The 15308-nt window shown below is 46.2% G+C and overlaps 1 protein-coding gene across 1 annotated transcript in view; it reads right to left on the bottom strand.

The window, feature by feature from the left end:
* EIF2A (eukaryotic translation initiation factor 2A) overlaps positions 1-15308 on the bottom strand; it is a 292108-nt gene that overhangs the window by 91961 nt on the left and 184839 nt on the right. The window contains exon 10 of the mRNA XM_085635113.1: positions 2220-2791. Coding sequence (XP_085491239.1) covers positions 2220-2791 — 572 coding nt within the window. The remainder of the gene's footprint in view (positions 1-2219; positions 2792-15308) is intronic.

Here is a 15308-nt window from a genome sequence, read left to right as displayed (position 1 = left end):
CAAACCCACAACACTAATGCAAAAATCCAAGGAGCCATATGTGGCCTGTTACACGAGATATGAAGGAACCACAATAAAACTGGTGATTATTGTAGGCGGATATGGGGCATGTATAGCACACCACAAAGCACATGCTAACAAGAATATATCATCAACAAGAGGACCAGTGTTTTTACTGTAGCGCTAAAAGACCACACGGTGCTCTGGCTAGAACAGGGAGGCCAAACAGTACAAGAGTCAGCACTGAGCATTCGATCAATGAATTTTGCACCCTTGAGTTGGGATGTGAGTGTTTAGAGGACATCGATTTAAACGAGGTTACAAAACTGCCTCGCATTAAATACGTCAACAATTTATCAAGAAAAATGCTTCACAGCTTTATTTGGCGAAAGAATTGCATTTGATTATCAGTCCTGCCAAGTACCACGCATCAGGCGTTAGACTAATGCATTTCAGTGTGGTACTCCGCATTACCGCACTGAAATGCATTGTCACGCATATGCATAGTGTCTGTTACTGAAGCGCAGCCTGCCTAAAACTTAAGTGGTTTATTAAGTGGGACAGCTGACAGCACGCAGCCTGTGGTGTGTGAGCTGCTCTTCCAGGCTTGGGGTTCACAGCTGAGCCAAGGCTGCTCAGCGCTGGCAGGCTCACAATCCCTGCTGAGGCTACAATATTTCATTATTAATGTTCTCCGCAGCGTGGCTCTCACTTGTCACTCACTTGTCAGCCTGACGTCACCGGGCCCAGTCAGGTTGTGTGCTACATACCGGCACCGCGGAGAACGTCACATCCTGCGTGCTGGTTTTGGAGGCAGGTGGCTGGTTACTGAATTTGCATGCTGCCCGCACACCAATCATGGCTCTCGCAGAATTCCGCTGCCTTCTACAGCTGGCACTGGCCCGGGCCGCAGCGTGCTGTATCCTGCCGAATTCAGTTCGCCGAGGGAGACGGAAAAGAAGGAGTCAATGACATGGGTTGCAGCGGCCGCCAGAACAGTCTGTCACTGGACGGTCCAGCCCGGGACTCACTGGACAGCCTGGACTAAGACTTGCATCTCAATTAGGAAATGTGAGTGATAAAATGTATTCACAAAATTGAACTTGATCATTTACCTTTATGCGCTTTCATTTTATCAGGTGGTGATAACGTTGCATGAGTAGTACTGCACGACGTGTCAGGCGTTTGTTTTCTGAGTGCTAAATGTCAACACAGAATAAAGAATTACAGCCAGCTTCATGCAATCATAGACATGCTACTTACTTTGAGTCCGCACTCCTTCTATCTGATTATGAACTGCTGAAAATCAGATGGCTCTGCATTCTATTGGCCGGCGATACGCAAGGTGGTCTGGGGCCATGTTAGAATGGGAGTGTATTACACACATGTGAACAGGAAAGGGGCACGGGGCCGCCATGTTGGTAGCGCTATACATGTGGCCAACAGAGCTACAAATACCTGGAGTTTCCTGGTAAGCTTCAAAGTGTGGGATAACCCTATTGTCTCGCAAGGGCGATGTGGTTTCTGCATCATTGATCCTGAGTAATACCGTTACGGGTGGCGTGGTTTCTTCATTAGTGATCCAATAAAATAGTGACATGACTGCAAAAGCTTCTCTTTAAAACTAAGAAAAGACTGGCCGTGCAATTTGTATTTGTTTGCACTACCACGTGTTTAGAGTGAAACACTGCCAAGTTTTGCGCTGGTGCTTCCCAGCATTCTTTTTTACCTTATTGCATTAGCAACCGATTATGCCTGTGACTGAGTGAGGGCATAATCTCCTAGTTGCACTTGCTATGTTAAAAAAATGTCCCTTTTGGGCTAGCGCAGGTCATGAATGATCATATCAATTAAATCCTCAGCAGTGCCTGCCTGTCCTCTGTTGCTGAGAACTGCAGTCACACAGTGTCTCCGGTTAGTGCCCTTCCTTCCGTTTCTGGTGCTTTGCAGATATGTTCAGATCTTTCTAGAATTACTTGTTGCTCAAATGGGTGTAATTTCTGATATTTATAGGTTTCCCTCATCTTCATTGCTTGATTTTGCCCCCAAGAAAATGTCACTCATAGTCGTTGAAATGTCACTCATAATTACTCTGAAATTATGAAAATGTCACACATAGCAATCTGAAACCTTGGCAGCTATGGATTATGTACTATCACAATGTGTTAGAAATATTTCCCGAAACCCCTTTTGAGATACTGGAGGTAAAATATACATACCAGATTATAGCTGGTGACAGGTTTGTTCCTCAGGGCTGGCGGTCGGTAGGCCTGGGCAGGCTTGGGCTCAGAATCCGGCACATCACCTGGAACCGCCTGGTAAACTATCGACTTTGCTTTAAGAACGCCATCCAAAAAGGGCTGCCAAGAAACTTGCCAGAGTTCTTCATTTGGAGGCACTTCATATTTGTGCAAAACAGTACCAGTATAGTGCCAAATCTTGTACCCGTTTCCAACCCTCAACCTTGGGGAACATGTAGCAGTAACGATGTGTTCACCATCAGGGCACCAGGCAAAAAAAGTCGAATCGGATGCCTGAGGTTTGGAGATGAGCTTGTAGTTTTTCACATCCCAAACTTCCATTTGTCCTCGCAGATTTCCAAACCCTGCCAAAACTAGGATGTGTCCTTGTGGGCTGTAGTAGGCAGCATTACGGGGTCCGGTTCCAAAGTCAAAGATTGGATCACACTTGAGGTTGTACACGGTGGCTTTCGCCGGCATAAAGCCATACACCACACAAAATTCCGTTGCATTTGAATTCCACACGACATCATAAATGGGGCCATTTTTTGCTGTACAAAAACAAAACATAGGACAGATTTATTTAAATCAAATATAAATGCAGATAAATATTTTACAATACACTTCTCACACAGGGGGCTCTCTCCCTTGACCTGCACAGTCAGACTAAAGCATCGCAGATGAAGAAGCTGGGATCGCCTTGCAAAAATCTGATCAAGCAAAAATAATCAAGTGTAGGCCCAAGGTGCCCCACAGCACGAACAAACTAGTCCATAGCACTTGACTTGCAACAAGCAGCCCTATTTTCTAGCAGCAAGTAAAGGCTGAGAAACAGCTGTGCATGCTGCTGTAAATTCATGACTTGAGGATAAGCATTTGGGATCAGTTTTTACTCAAATTTGAAACTATATGGCGACCCCTTTATTTCCAACTCAAAGGCAAACTGAGGAACGCTTTTTTGTTTAAATCCGGTTTATTGTTTTCAAATGACTAAGCACATTTTTCACACATGCAAAATTGTGAATTCTACAGTACATTAATAACTCGGCGAATCCTGTCAATATGCTTCTAGTTGCCCACAATGTCCTGGGTGACCTTATCGGGTACAATTTTTTTATGTAGTGCTGTAATTTAATGCGGCACACTACAAGGGTCTTACAAGAATAAGATGCCTGAAATCTCACGCCTGTAAATAAATCCATGAGGGCACACCACTTATACTTTTGGATAAAGAGCAGGTGACCCTTATCTACCTCCTTCAATCACACAAAGCAGTGAAAAGGAGTAGTTTCTTACCTGTAACTCCAGTTCTGTAGTAGGGGTATCTCTGTTATAGTCATAATCTATGAATAGTCCCGCCCATGTGCGGGGACCCCGGAGCAATCAAAAATATCTCTTAAGCTGTCCTGCATTTGCAAACCTGCAAAGACACTTAAGAGACAGACAAAATAATACAGCCTAATTACAATATGGCTGCACTGGCCAGCACTTCCTCTGAAGTGAACACAAAAGCCAAAATAAAGTTTAAATGTCATTTTTATTCACATCTGACATGTTCCTTTATTATCTCACACTCCCTTCACCAAAATCCCTTTAAACAATAGAGAGGAAGGGGTGGACAGACAAGCCCTATAGGCTGTCATTATGTGTCTGCTAAAGGGATACCGTGCCTTTAAGAAACTCTCCAGAGACCCCCGGTATCCCAGGATGCACAGCCAAAGCAAGTTACTTTCAGTTCTTTTTGAAGGTGTATAACAACAGGCCTGGTACTGCCAGTTTACTCCACCGGGGAGGAGGGAGGGTCGCTTATGACTATAACAGAGATACCCCTACTACAGAACTGGAGTTACAGGTAAGAAACTACTCCTTCTGTAGTAGGGGATCTCTGTGTATAGTCATAATCTATGAATAGAATGGCAAGCCCATCCCAACCAACAAACAGCAGTGGAGTAAAAAACCAAACACCAACAAATTACTGTGCAAACAAATTCCTCAGCGAAGCCTGTCCAACCTGCGCATCTGCCCTAGCATCAGAATCCAGGCAGTAATGCTTTGAAAACGTATGGACCGACTTCCAGGTGGCAGCCTTACAAATGTCAGCAATTGAAACATTCCTAAGCAAAGCTGTAGTCGCTGCTTTGCCTCTAGTCGAATGTGCTGTAGGCTTACCTCCTAACGTCTTATTAGCTTTCTGATAACAAAGCTGAATACAGGACACAATCCATCCGGAGAGGGACCGTGTTGAGGTAGCTAGACCAGTTCTTACCGAACCATAATTCACAAACAGTGGATCCGACCTGCGGATGCCTTTTGTCTTATCGAGATAGAAGGTCAACACCCTACGCACAGCAAGTGAACGCAGAGACCTCTCCGCCGGAGAGAAGGGATGCTGAAAAAACGTAGGGAAAGTTATCATTTGATTCACATGGAAATCAGATATCACTTTAGGTAAAAACTTAGGATGAGTATGCATTACCACTTTAGAAGCATGGAATACAGTATACGGCTCTTGACAACACAGAGCCTGAATCTCACTTACTCTCCTGGCTGATGTAATCGCCACAAGGAAAAACAGCCTTCCAGTACAAATCCTGCACGGAGGCCTTATGAAAAGGCTCAAAAGGCTCCCTCATTAATCTGGACAACACCACATTCAACTCCCATGGTGGAGAAGGTCGTCTAACAGGGGGGGAACACCTTACGCAAACCTTCCAAAAAATCTGTAACCACAGGCATTTGGAAAAATGAGGTTTGGGAAGGGCCCTTTCTATACGCAGTCAAAGCTGCGAGACGAACCCTGATAGACTGAAAATTAAGCCCAGAGTGAGCCAACTGCAGCAGATAAGGCAGAATAACATCTTCTCTACAGGATGTAGGGTCAACATCCTTTGCCCTGCACCATAAGCAAAATCTCTTCCACTTATAGGCATAAGAATTTCTCGTAGACTGTATCTTTGCCTCTTTCAGTATATCCATACAGTCCCAAGGCAGATTCAAGTGTCCATATTGCACTAACTCAGGAGCCAGGCTGCCAAACTCCAGGACGAGAGATTGGGGGAACCATCTGTCATCCGAACCTCGTGAGAAGGTCCGGCCGACATGGCAGGCGCCTGTGCGGAATAACAGACCGGTGAAGAAGGTCGGTGAACCACCAGTGCCTCGACCCCTCCAGAGCCAACAGGATCATCCTGGCTCTGGATCGCGACAGCTCGATCAGCACCGCCGATATCAGGGGAAAGGGTGGAAAGGCGTAGAGAAAGCCGTTAGACCAGCTGATCCAGAGAGCTTTCCCCAGCATCCCTGGTCGGAAGTACCTGGACGCGAAGTCGCAGCCTCTGCTGTCTTCTGCCCGAGCGAACAGATCGACATCCGGAGCGCCCCACTCTGCGAAGACGTCTATCAGCACATCGCCGTTTAGCACCCACTCGTGATTCTCCTGAACGAGCCTGCTGAGCGCAACGGCTTGGGCATTCTGCACTCCCAGCAAATGGGTAGCCGTGATCGGTAGGTTCCTGGTCACCAGCCAATACCAGAAGGCCTGCGCCTCCCGAGACAGCATGCGTGAACGGGAGCCCCCCTGCTTGTAGATGCAATACATGGAAGTAGGATTGTCCGTCTGAACGAGCAGGGAGTCTGCCATGAAGGAGGGATGGAACGCCTTCAGGGCCAAGGGTACTGCTCTGAGTTTCCCAAAACGTTGATGTGGTAAGTCATCTCCGTCTGCGACCATACCCCCTGTGAAGAGGGCCCGACTGAGGAGATTGTCCCCCGAACACCACCACTGTAGCGACTGAAGAGCATGCAGAGACAGCCGAATCTCGTCGTCACAAGCCCCTCCGATGGAGCGGTCACAAGGGCCTGAGCCTACCGAAGGAGTGACCATCGTCTTTCCTCCGAAGGAGACACGCTTACTGACAGCGTAGAGATGGTGGCCGCCACGTACTATATGCACTGGAACGGCGCCGGGACCGACTTGGACATGGTGACGTGCCACCCCAGCTTGTTCAAGAGAACGCACGTCTGGAGGGAGTGCGCTTGCGCTTCTGAGAAGGAGTGTGCCCTGACCAACCAATCGTCAGAGACGAGACCTGCCCCACCGTCGGGGGGGGGGGGGGGGGGGGGGAGGGTAATAATACAAGAACTCGAGCCCTACGAAGGATCGAAGAGCGTCTCCCCTCCGAAGGGCACACAGCCGTTGAGTCACGACAGACCTCGTGAGGTCGGTGCGGAGGCCCAAACGAAGTAAGAGAGAGAGAGCGAGAGAGAGCGAGAGCGAGAGCGAGAGCGAGTCCAAGTGAAATGCAGGCACGCTACCTGAAAGTAGCTGCCTTGATCAAGCAGCCATTCAGAAACGGATAGACAAAGCCACTGTGACTCTCATATGCGCAGCCACCACGGCCTAGCGTATGGAACATTCCGAGGTGTCGGCTGCAGGCCGAAAGGAGGCACAAAGCAATGATAATGGCCGTTGCCCACTGTGAAAAACAGGAACTCGCGATATTTTCCCCGCTGCATAGTCAGTCACCCTGAGGAGGTTGAGGGGAAACCTAATGCAGAGACCTCCACCGGAATGTACTACTCTTTGATCCCACGAGTCAGCTTGTCGCCCGCCGAACATGGGTCCAAACTCGGTCATGTCTCCCTTGCACGCTAGAAGGAACAGTGAGTACCATCCCTTTCCAGTCCGTCCCAGAGGAGCCGAGTCTATCTTCCTTTACTGGAAGATGGAGGTGGCCTCCTTCTACAACTCGCGCACAGAGCGCGATTGAGGTGGAGGGAGCGCTGGAGGGAAACCGGAAGAGTCGCACGGCAGTGAGCCCCAAAATGACTCAATGGCGGCCCGAGACCGCAGAAACAAAATCTGGGAGGCATAACGCCGCTGGAGAGGACGGACGGCCTTAAGCCGCTCTCCCTGCCCCTCCCAACCGTCAAAGCCTCAGCCTTGGCCTTCATGCGGGCCACCTCGCTATCCGCATGGGAGCACAAGAGTTGCGGCAGAGAAGGAGAGTAGAAACACACTGCTGCGCCGCAGGCTGCAGAGATTCCGTCGAAGACAAGAATGTCGCCGTAGAACAAACCCACGGCAAACCCGGGATGCGCCTGAAGCGAAATATCTGCTGCAGAGCCTAAGAATATATATATATATATATATATATCCGCAACCATAACGCCCTGTAGACTATCCCTGTCTCTGGGCAGGAGATCCACACGTCGGTGAAGGAACGCACACAGGGATCACCACAACGGCCCAGCCAGAGGTTCGTAAGAACAGGAGAGCACCTCTCCCTATTCACGTAAGAGGCACCCCTGGCATGCCTGACCCGAGAACTTCCATAACAGTGACGACGGGACCTTATGGAAGACAGCGGATTCCATGGGACCGACGCCCCCACACGAGACCTCGTGCTAGGGACATCAAGATTCCACGGAGGGGGGGGGAGGGGGGGGGGGGATCTCCGGCCGAGGCGCCACAGGCCCCCCGGTGAGTGGGAGATGAGCCGGAGAGAATTCTGCGGCATCCCCGTGGTATCACCCGTGGGGGCGGAGCAGGAGGCGACCAAGATGGTGAGCCGGTACGCAGACACTGCTAAGCGAGGGGACCAAAGTCCCGCGCTTCCGAGCGGACCACGTGTAAGTAGCCCCAGACTCCGAAGGGTCCCTCGGCGCCAGCTCAGCGTCGAGAGTCGACGCTGACGGGAAAACGAAGTCCCCGCCTATGATGATAGGCCCACAACAGAGCGAGGTCCAGAACGGGACCTAGACCTCGAGCGCCAGTAATGACCCCTCGACGTCACCCATGACCTCACCATTACTGCGACGTCATCAGCACTGCGACGGCACCACCACAGCGGTGTCGAACCTCCTTCTGCACCTTGACGTCGAGCATCACCGCGCCTCGACGGCGATCGACATCAAGCATCACTGCGCCGCGACGCCAAGCGTCTTGACGTCAAGCATCGTCTCGACGTCAAGCAATGCATCGACGTCCAGCCATGCATCGACGTCCAGCCATGCATCGACGTCCAGCCATGCATCGACGTCCAGCCATGCACCGACGTCCAGCCTCGGACCAACGTCAAGCATCGCACCGATGGCAGGCATCGCACCGACATCAAGCATCAACGTCAAGCGTCGACATCCAGCGTCGACGTCAAGCATCAGCGTCGACGTCAAGCATCAGCGTCGACGTCAAGCATCAGCGTCGACGTCAAGCACCAGCGTCGACGCCAAGCATCAGCGTCGACGCCAAGCATCAGCGTCGACGCCAAGCATCAGCGTCGACGCCAAGCATCAGCGTCGACGTCAAGCATCGACGTCAAGCATCGACGTCCAGCATCGACGTCATGGCTCTCGACGTCATGGCTCTCGACGTCATGGCTCTCGACGTCATGGCTCTCGACGTCATGGCTCTCGACGTCATGGCTCTCGACGTCATGGCTCTCGACGTCATGGCTCTCGACGTCATGGCTCTCGACGTCATGGCTCTCGACGTCATGGCTCTCAACGTCATGGCTCTCAACGTCATGGCTCTCAACGTCATGGCTCTCAACGTCATGGCTCTCAACGTCATGGCTCTCGACGTCACGGCTCTCGACGTCACGGCTCTCGACGTCACGGCTCTCGACGTCACGGCTCTCGACGTCACGGCTCTCGACGTCACGGCTCTCGACGTCACGGCTCTCGACGTCATGGCTAAGCAGCCTCCTTGACGTGGGCCTTTTCTTGGGTCGACGGAGAGCATTGGCGTTATACCTGCTCTCGACGTCGCCGTCCTCGATGCTGACCGGAAAACGCGCCATACTGCAGGCGCGTTCCTACTGGGGAAAGCCCCCGAGGCCACAGCATGGGACGTGGTAGAGGACCTACCCTCTCCTTACCCAGGGGCTGAAGAAGAAGCCTAAACAGGTGTCAAAGACATAAGACACAGGCAAGCACAGAACACAAACTCTGTGAGCTTCAGCTTTGGCCTTTATGTCCTACCGCAGTCAAAGCACTTGTCCGATTCTATAGAGGCAAGCAAACTGCAGAAATTCTGCCAATAAACCACAGCAGAATGTAGAGAAAGGCCAAAGACGTCGAATGAAACTTCAAATCCAGAAAAAAAATCACTCAAAATGAATAAAAGCTCAAAAAATGAAGAGCTAATGCTCCAGGGTCCTGCTAGCAGGAGCCGGAAAAAAGAACTGAAAGTAACTTGCTTTGGCTGTGCATCCTGGGATACCGGGGGTCTCTGGAGAGTTTCTTAAAGGCACGGTATCCCTTTAGCAGACACATAATGACAGCCTATAGGGCTTATCTGTCCACCCCTTCCTCTCTATTGTTTAAAAGGATTTTGGTGAAGGGAGTGTGACATAATAAAGGAACATGTCAGATGTGAATAAAAATGACATTTAAACTTTATTTTGGCTTTTGTGTTCACTTCAGAGGAAGTGCTGGCCAGTGCAGCCATATTGTAATTAGGCTGTATTATTTTGTCTGTCTCTTAAGTGTCTTTGCAGGTTTGCAAATGCAGGACAGCTTAAGAGTTATTTTTGATTGCTCCGGGGTCCCCGCACATGGGCGGGACTATTCATAGATTATGACTATACACAGAGATCCCCTACTACAGAACCTATAATCCTAAGCTCAACAAGCTACTGATGATGTGGACAGACCTGTTCCTCGTTGGTAACAGGAATCGATCCTGTCCATGCTCAAAGACCTACTTGAGGCATGGGATCTCCTAGCGATGAAATAGGTAACCCTAAAGACTATAGTCATTCTAGCTATAAAAACGCAGCAGGTAGACAAGTGAACTGTATACCTTTTTGATGTCAATGTAACTTAGAACCATGGCAGGGTTACACCTTCGCGCATATCCAAAATCCTGTCAATTGTGTAATTCTAAATTAGAGAAGTGCTCTAGGGAAACATCAAAAGGGACAGCCACCTATGCCCCAATATTTCTCCGTTACACAAGTGATAGGAGAAAGACACTAGAAAACAAAATAGACGTTCCCGAGCAAGAACAAGGCAGTTAAGCCAGTAAGTAATAATTCTCAATTAGAGTGACAAGAATAATTCAAAGTCCAATGTATCAAAAAAGGATTTCTTCTTTATTTTCCTTAGTCTTCTTCGTTCACATTAACAGCACCAAGGTAAGAACAGTAGCCAACACGTGTTTCGTCTCGGGTGGGTTGCCCGGCGACTTCCTCAGGGCTACAACAATAACAATAAAAGTAATTCAATTCACAATCTTTGCCACTTCTGATTACATTTCTACACAAAATTCAGTTGTGAATAGAAATAAAACCGAAGTATGGTGTAAATCAGATAAGAAGAAAAATAACAGACCAAACATTAAGAAAAACCGAAAGATATCCACCCAGTGGGAGAAACAGAAAATCAAGGTGCTAAGCCACACCCTTAACCGAGAAGAAGAAGAAGAGAAAAAGAAACGCTCACAGCAGAGGAACACCTCTTAAGAGAAGGGAGACGGAAGGCTACTCCCTACTACACCTGAATTTGGCTCCCGAAAGATGAGGTTGGATAGGAGACCCAATAATATCTAGTGTGTCATTAAAGACATATGACAGAAGATATCCAATCACATCTCAATAGAAATCTCAAACCATTGACTCACCATGGAAGTAAATCTCATAAATAGTATATGTTCGTTGATCCACCACATTTATAATATATTTTTTCGATGTGGGTCCATACGATTTTGATCATCTGTTTACAAAGAATATGTATCTAAAAAAGGGGGAGAGGATAGGGAAGGACATCAGCTAGTGGCCTACTCCACACTAGACAAAAGTTAGTCCATAACAGAGGCCACAATGTCCTTAATTAACGTTGCTTAAAAGAAAGCCCTTTCTATCACGGCATGATACCCCCTAAATATGAGAAATAGCGATAAGAGGGGAAACGAAGTGAAAAAGGGTCAAGAATGAGCCTTTCTTACTAAACCCATGCCTGTTAAGAAGCGATATTCTCAAAGGGCAAATGCACTCTATGTATCACAACAGGTGTATTACTAATATTAAAATGTTACCTTAAACACTTTCTCAAACCCGATCAAAGAATCAGATGAAAGGGGTACTTTAACGTATCTAAAAGGAAAAGACCAAACAAATAAGTCAAAAAACTGCTAAAATCACTGTCTATCTATGTGAAACGAGAATTTATTGAAACGAGTATATCTGCGACATGTATTCCACTGATACAAAGCTTCACCCCTTAACTTCAATAAAAGTCTATATGCATCAAATCCCGTGTTGACAATAAACATGAAAAAAAAAAAAAAAAAAAAATTTTTTATGATGTAGCGCGCGGACCCCTTGAGTGGCTACAAACAGACAATTTAAGTAGATACTGACATTGCATGCCGTTACTAGTCAGAGACTGAGCCCAGTATTTAGCTACAGACATACACAGGAAAGGCCAAAATAAATGTATATACTACCGGTTCCCACTATGTCAGCACAGTACTCCAATGTACATCAGCACCAACTCAAAGATATATCAAAGTACTCACCCAAGAGACAGACAGAAGCAGAAGGGAGAGTACTCCAAACGCCACCAGTATTCAATGTAAGTATCAGCCCGGGCGCCACCTGAGATTCCAATTTATCCGTGTGCACGCCATTCACAACGCGGACATCTCCGTCCAATGGTTAGAGGAAGGACCAATCTTAGCAGCAGCCACATTGGCCGCCATCTTAGAACGTGCAAAAGCCCCACATTAAAATACAGAAAATATATATATCGGAGCTAGTGGGGAGGCTTGACAAAATCGATACTGTAAGATATGACAAATTAATCCCTTCACGAAAAACAACCGATCAAGTGACTTCGTTGTTGTTTGTTTTTAATATCAAAAACATCTATTCTTATCAATCCATAAGACATAATTAAGCCATATCCTCGAGAATGACCAGTCATAATGCTCCATCTAATGCACTTACCGCCATCTTAAGGGATGTAAAAGCCCCATTTCCAATTGTAGAAAAAATAATAAAACAGACCTAATGGAGACGCTTACGAAGTATCAGTACTAAGTGGTTTCTTGGGTACAAATCATGGTCTAAAAAAGGGCTTGAATATATCGATTCCCAGATTAAACCACTAAAACCCAAATCAAAGTGATCGTGTGAAAATATATATCACCTGTCTCGAAAATCTAAAAACGCATCAAATCAGTCAATTCAGGTGAACTGTTATCAGGGTCACCAATACATCCTAGAGTTCAAACTATTTCCCCATTGCTAAGTAAGACTCCTAAGGACCGTAAACAGCCGATCAAGTTCCAAGAGCAAGCCACTTATTACCATATAATAACAGAGGGGGAGCATAATCCCTAATGCAATAAGTAAGTAGGGATCACATTTCTCACAATTAAGGTGTACTAAGAAAAACGGGAAAGACAGAGGAGAACAAAAATGAGGTTAAAGTGAAGGGCACAAGTCAGAACAAGATGGTGTATATATTCTGTGGAAAAGACAGAGAGATTGAATAAGACCTAAAGCACACATTCACATAACAAGGTCTATTTTACAGATCAGTACATTGGGCATAACATTGCCAAACAAGAGATCTAAGGTTACACATCAACAAAGGCAACAAGAGTATGGCAGTAAAGTGATGCCTGTAAACAGTTGCTTTCAGTAAAGTTGGACACAATAAAAAAAAGCCTTTAATCATGGAGAAAATAATGCAGTTCATGATCGACATTGATCCCACATTCCACTGCCCGTAATTTAAGGATCCATCGGGCCTCGCATTGGCGTAGTCTTAACTCCCTATTGCCACCCCGGGGGTCAAATTTAACAACTTCTATACCATGGAAGCGAAAGCCTAGTGATTTATCCTGATTGGGGCAGATTGAGGCATGATGGCCCAAAGGATATCTGACATCAAGGTTCTTAACTACACGAAAATGTTCAGCCATTCGTTCTTTAAGTGGGCGAATGGTACTGCCCACATAAATCTTCTGACACTTGCACTGAATAACATAGACTACAAATTTCGTCAGACAGTCTATGTGATCATAAATCTGGTATTTACGCGAGCCATTATATTCAAAAGCTTTTATGCCTCTTTCAGTCATTCTACACATATTGCAGGTGCCACAAGCGTAAGAACCAATATTCATTTGTCTCAGCCAAGTAGTTTTGTTACATTGTTTTTTTGGATAGCTTGGGCTAATAAAGCCCTGGATGTTTCTGCCTTTCCTATACACGATATTAGGTGATTTAGTGATGTACTTTTCTAAGGAACTATCAGCAGTTAATAAAGGCCAGTTTTTCTTAAGTATTCCAAATAATTTGTGGGACCAAGGGTGGTAGTTGGTCACCAAACTCACATTCGAATCCAGTCTTTTTGTTTTTTTAGAGATGTTACTCAAAGTGTCAGATCGCTGGAGTCGCATGGCTCTCTTCTTTGCCTTGTGAATCGTGTCTTTGGGATATCCCCCAACAAGGAACCTGGTCTCAATATCTTTCAAATTCTTATTAAAATCCTCCTCTCTACTGCAGTTCCTACGTGCTCCGAGCATCTCTCCAAAAGGTATCGCATGAATTTGGCTCTTTGGATGTGCACTCCTAGCGTGTAATAAGGAGTTGCACGCAGTGGATTTTCTGTACATCCTGCTATGTATTTTACCCTCATGGTGGAATAATTCTAAATCCAGAAAGATGATTGTCTCCAGATCTGATGTCATAGTAAATGACATGTTGTGAATATTGTTGTTCATATGTGTAAAAAAATCAATGAGGTCTTCATTACTGCCTGTCCAAATAAATAGACAGTCATCAATATATCTTCCAAAATACAAGATATAATCGTGCCACCTGGCTCCAGAAGGGCCCCAGATATGCCCCGCCTCAAACCATCCCATGAAGAGACAGGCAAAGGACGGAGCAAATCTGGAACCCATCGCAGTACCGCAGGTCTGTAGGTACCACTCGTCATTAAAGAGAAAGGCATTATTTTTTAAAATAAGAAGCGACATCTCAACCAATATCTCAGAATGTTCCAACAATTCTACAGGTCATCGGTATAGAAAGTGTTTTAAAGCTTGTATACCGTGTTCGTGCAGGATATTCGTATATAACGAAACAACGTCCATCGTAACTAATCTCATTCCATGATCCCATGTCAAGTCATTTAAGATATTAAGCACATGTTTCGTGTCCTTAATATAGGAAGGGAGGTTACTCACATAAGTTTGTAGAAATTTATCTACACATTCCGCAACCTTTTCTGTGGGTCCCCCAATCCCAGATATTATGGGCCTGCCTGGAGGTGCAGTGAGACTTTTGTGTATCTTAGGGAGGGAGTACATGCACGGATATCTAGGTTTATCTATCTTTAGATAGGTATACTCATCAGATGACAAAAGGCCTTGTTGATGCCAGTTAGATAATCTGAGATTAATGGCCTTCGCTATAGCAAACATAGGGTTATTATCTATTTTTCTGTACCAAGTTGGGTTATTCAGCTGTGACAGAATTTCTGAGTCATATTTGATTTTATCCATGACTACCATATTACCCCCCTTATCTGCTTCTCTTACTATAAGATCAGGGTCCTTGGATAGCTCATTAAGAGCCTCTCGTCCTTTGAACGTCAAATTTCGTGACCCCGGGGTAAATTTGTTGTTAATCATATGTTTGTCCCACTTGTCTATTTCGTTGTTGACCATTTTGTGAAAAAGATCTATATTGTTTCCTGGTGCCAGTTGTGGAGTCCAACGGGACTTGTTTTTCAGTCCACTTTCCACACTTAAATTAGTAAGATGTTGTAAATCAGAAGCCACATCAAGAACATTCACCGGTGCATTAAAATCCTCATCCAATGATAGTAACATGGTCACATTATTTACATCATGAATTGTCGTGTCACCAGTAATCTGATCACATCTGTTATGTACAAAAGACTTCGGATTGCTCTCAAAAAACTTTTTTAATTTTAAATTTCTGACAAATTTGAAAACATCAATCTTAACATCTGTCACATCATATAACCACGTAGGACAAAAATTCATTCCCTTTTGTAATGCTGAAACCAAATCCTTGCATAAGA

The sequence above is a fragment of the Triturus cristatus genome, chromosome 11, assembly GCF_964204655.1.
Source record: "Triturus cristatus chromosome 11, aTriCri1.1, whole genome shotgun sequence".
Classification (NCBI taxonomy): Eukaryota; Metazoa; Chordata; class Amphibia; order Caudata; family Salamandridae; genus Triturus; species Triturus cristatus.
This window is presented reverse-complemented; position numbering and strand designations above follow the sequence as displayed.